At 43.2% G+C, this 4,757-nt stretch overlaps 1 protein-coding gene across 1 annotated transcript in view; it reads left to right on the forward strand.

The window, feature by feature from the left end:
• The window catches only part of rasef (RAS and EF-hand domain containing), a gene marked incomplete at its 3' end in the record, with an annotated part of 13,317 nt that extends 11,503 nt beyond the window's left edge, over positions 1 to 1,814 (forward strand). The window contains exon 10 of the mRNA XM_079752725.1: positions 1,721 to 1,814. Coding sequence (XP_079608851.1) covers positions 1,721 to 1,814 — 94 coding nt within the window. The remainder of the gene's footprint in view (positions 1 to 1,720) is intronic.
• Between the last annotated feature and the right edge of the window lie 2,943 nt (positions 1,815 to 4,757).

Genomic DNA, 4,757 nt, shown 5'->3' on the forward strand with positions numbered 1-4,757 from the left:
CCCCCCCTTCACGCACATACACTAAATATTTCCTCCATACACACACACAAATAAACATTATACCCCCCCACACACACATAAATACACATAACACACATAATACACCCCTCCACATCACCAAACAGATCCTATATACATAGGATGTAAATATACCCCACCCCATACACAAATACACATAATATACCACCCTTCAAACACGGACACTAAATATAACCCCCATACACACATACACACAATAAACCTGCCCCACCACACAAATACACTAAATATACCCCCAACGCACACATACACACAATACAGCCCCCCCCCCCCCCACACACACACACAGACATACACTAAAATAACCCCCCGCACACACACAGACACAAACGTAGACATATTATTATAGAAGGCCAAAAGGGTCAAAATGCACTTCTTGTTGGATATGCATTGATATAAATTGACGTCAAATATGGCGATTTTGCCATTTTTGACGCAGTTCTATTTTATGGCTATACTGTACACCACTTCCCCTCCTCATATCCATTGACCATACAGGTTAAAGTTCGAAAAGGACACAGACAAATATATAATTGATGCACATGTGTCTTCTGGAGGTAAAAAGGCTGACAATTTAGCAAGAGTTTTCCGTCTAAGTTTTCCCAATATGATTTAAAACTTCTATATTCAGTCAAACTTCCAATGACTGTTTCAACACTAATAGTAGGAGATAGATAGACAGATATATATACAGAGAGAGAGAGAGAGAGAGAGAGAGAGAAAGAGAGAGAGAGAGAGAGAGAGAGAGAGAGAGAGAGAGAGAGAGAGAGAGAGAGAGAGACAGGCAGGCAGGCAGGGAGCGAGAGAAAGAAGGGGAGAGAGAGAGACTTACAAACACTTTGTCACTTTGCCCTCCCATCATTAAAGGAAGTCACATGCTCTCAATGTCTCTCTCTAATTGGTCTGTTTTCTCGTGTGAAGCCAACGTCACTGATCTTTCTTTACGTCCTCCCTTTCTCTCGCTCTCTCTCTCCTTCTCTCCTTTCCTTTGTTATGTTGTCCTTCTGCTCTCCCACTCCCTCATTCTCTCACTGTTGCTGTGCATGTAGTCTGGGCTAGGTGCTCATGTATGTGTGTGTGTTTGTATTCCTGCCTCTTCTTTAGCGTGTGTGTGTTTCAAATATTTGTGTGTATGTGTGTGTCCATCCATTTTTGATAGTTGTGCGGGTGTGTGTGTGTGTGTGTATGTGTGTGTGTGTGTGTGTGTGTGTGTGTGTGTGTGTGTGTGTGTGTGTGTGTGTGTGTGTGTGTGTGTGTGTGTGTGTGTTTCTGTCTGTATATGTTTGCGCACATCCGTTATTCTAGTCTTGTAGGTTTGCATTTGTGGGCACATGAGATGCACATGGGTTTGTCTGTGTGAGTGTGTGTGCGGTTGTGTGTGAGTGCATGTATGGTAGCCTTGTGGACTAGTGCCCTGAGGGCATTTTGCCCATGCGTGTGTGTGTTTTCTTGTGTTTAGTGCTCGTGTGTGTGTATGTATGTGTGTGTGTGTGTGTGTGTGTGTGTGTGTGTGTGTGTGTGGGGGGAGGGGGGGTGTATATGGTGCTCAAATGTGTGTGTGTGTTTGTGTATGTGTGTGCCTGTCAGGTGTGTGTGTGTGTGTGTCTATTTGCATATTTGAATGTGTGTGTGTGTGTGTGGGGGGGTGCTGGTGGTGTCTCCTGCCCTCCTCCTCTCCCAGGGGCCTCCAGCTGATAGGGGCCCCGGCCCCTGCATGGGGGTCCCACACGGCCCCAGGCAGCCCAGTAACACCACTGGGCCCCTGCCATGTGTGAACACTTGTTCAGTTCAATTAAAACACTCATCTGAATATTCAAATGACATCCACTAACGAACCCTCCCTCCGCACTTGACCCAGAATCGCTTAATTTACTATACTTGACTACATTTTGTAAATATGGACAGGCATCAGCTACAGATTATTACATAGACAGTTGTTGTATCAAGTATCATGCTGTATCATGCTTAGCATAATATAATGGCATCCAGTGTATGTTGTCTGGATTCTATTCTATTATATTTTATATGTACAAATTTAGCATACGCTCTATTCAAATTGTAACTGCAGTTATCTTTTTAGATACATGTCATTAAGGGGTTGGTATGGGTTAGGGGGCTTATTGCTCTATGCCACTAGCTAGAATCCTGATGTTAGGGTTTGAAAGCAGAACCCATCATCTGGGAATCAGACAGCCAATCCACTAGCATCTCCTGCTGCCCCTGCTGCTTAGGTTCACCTTCCAGACAGAACTCTGGTAACCTGGCCAGAGAAGAGGGAATACAAGACCTGTAAGGTTTCAAGTCAAGTCAAGTCATTTTAATTTGTGTAGCCCTTTTGCTTAAGTCTCAAATGGCTTTAAAGGCCATATATTTATTACACCCCCTAAACTTACCCCCCCCCCCCAAATGGCAAGATAAAACACCCTTAATTAAAAATGGCATCTTGAGCAGGAACATAGAGCCGAGGATCCTTCATTTCACGGATGGTAATGAGTGCAATTGGTGCCATAGTCGACACATATAGTATAACAAGCAAACATTTTGAATACAATGTTAAAAAAATGGAAGTCAGTAATGTCCATGGTGATGTGTGTGGGCTAGTAGCCGTCAAGGATGGCCAGGCCTCCAGTCAAAATCACAGCAACACACTGAAACAGAGACACTATTATGGTAAGATGGGGCATGGTGAAAAGGGAACATGTTGGAAACCTCTAAAATAGCACCTATCGGCAGAGAGGCTAGTGCTGGCTAACAGACCGGTTTAGCTGTCATGACAGGTGGGGGCATTTTGCTGAACCTGCGCTAGCAGTGCCGGAGACACGAGCCACGTCACTTTTGTAGATGTCGTGCATGGTCTTGTCGGAGCCGGTCGCCCGTATATAGGATATAGGATATCAGAAACACATCTTGTAAGGACGGTAGATGTAGGGAGGATACCTACATTTACAGAATGTGCAATAACAGAAGTGTGATTTGAGGTATCCTGCAGCCAGAGGAGGGCAACAAATCAAATAAACATCCTCACGTCCAACTAGCCGAGATGCTTACAAGACATTTTTTGCAAGTCTCAAGTATTTGGTCACGAGTCTAAGTCATGTCTCAAGTCTTTAGTCACGAGTCGAAGTCAATTCTCAAGTGGGTTATGGTTGTAACAGAGTTGCACCAAGCCCACATTTTCATTACTGATACAGATTCAGAGCATCACATTTTTGAATGGGCTGATACCAAGTACCTATGCGATACCAATTAGTTTAGTTTCTTTAACTAAAAAGCTGAATACTAGGCTAGCCCAATTCCAAATTCCTCCTTTGTGAAAAATGGATGAAGTAAATTGATACATACAACATAATTGACTTAAATGCAATAGGATTCATATATCATTTAAGTTTACGACCTACACAAGCTAACATATAATAGGAGCAAAATAAACATCATAATATTAATCATATAGCCTACGTTTTTATCATTAGTTTTTTTCTATATTAATGTCACGTTTCGTACATAATAATTTTGTGATGATTATATCAGAGTTATTGATGTGCATGATATACGAGCTGCGTTATTTTAGTATTTGCAAATCTTTTGAGCCGATGAAAATGCTATGACGCTATGACATTTGAACACAGAGAAATCTCTACCTCTATTGTGGTAACTAGGCGTTGTATAACAAATAAGGAGTAAGTCAGTCCCATGCTCATGAATGCATCATGTGTTTAAAGAGAATTAATGGAGATTTGACTGCATGGTTCTGGATTGTTTATGAAAATTATGCGATCTCCAACAAATGCGTGCACATTCACACGGCGATAATTACACGGCTCGCGCACCGGAGGCTTAAGGTGACGCAAGGAATAACATTCACCTCGTCAGACATTTCCTGAAGGTTAATGCGGCGCCAAAAAAATTTACGATTGTTCACGAGTCCCGAATTTCGAATCTGAGTCGAGACTCATGTCATTTGAGGATAAGTTTCGAACCAAGTCTCAAGTCAATGTGGGGATCCCAACTGGATATAGTAATGATTCAATTAAAATGATCATATTATTATTACAATAAATAAAATGTCTGTGTGTGTGTGTGTGTGTGTGTGTGTGTGTGTGTGTGTGTGTGTGTGTGTGTGTGTGTGTGTGTGTGTGTGTGTGTGTGTGTGTTGTGTGTCTGTAAAACATTTTTTTTGACAACTACATTTTTTCGTACCCCTTTTTTTTTCTCTGGCAAAGTTTTTCAACAAATGGATGTACTTAAATGAATGGACAAAAAAAGAGGAAGAGAGAGAGAGAGACAGATAGAGAGACAGACAGACAGACAGACCGAGATACAGAGCCAGGGAGAGGGCGCGAGACATGGAGCGATTGAGGGAGAGGGACACAGAGAGAGAGGGACATAGCGAGAGAGAGGGAGAGAGACATAGAGAGAGCCAGGGAGAGAGAGGGCTTTGTGGCATAGTCTTCGTGAGACCCCCGAGCGTAGGCGTGTGTGTCCATCCGTGTCTGCTGCGCCCCCTCTACCCCAACACACATACACACAGACGAACACACACACACACACGCACACACACACGCACACACACACACACACCCACACACACACACACACACACACACACACACACACGCACACACACAGACACAAATACACACACACAGACACACACACACACACAGATACACATACACACACACACACACAGACACACACACACACACAAACACGCACAC

The sequence above is a fragment of the Pollachius pollachius genome (genome assembly GCF_949987615.1).
Source record: "Pollachius pollachius genome assembly, chromosome: 1".
NCBI lineage: Eukaryota > Metazoa > Chordata > Actinopteri > Gadiformes > Gadidae > Pollachius > Pollachius pollachius.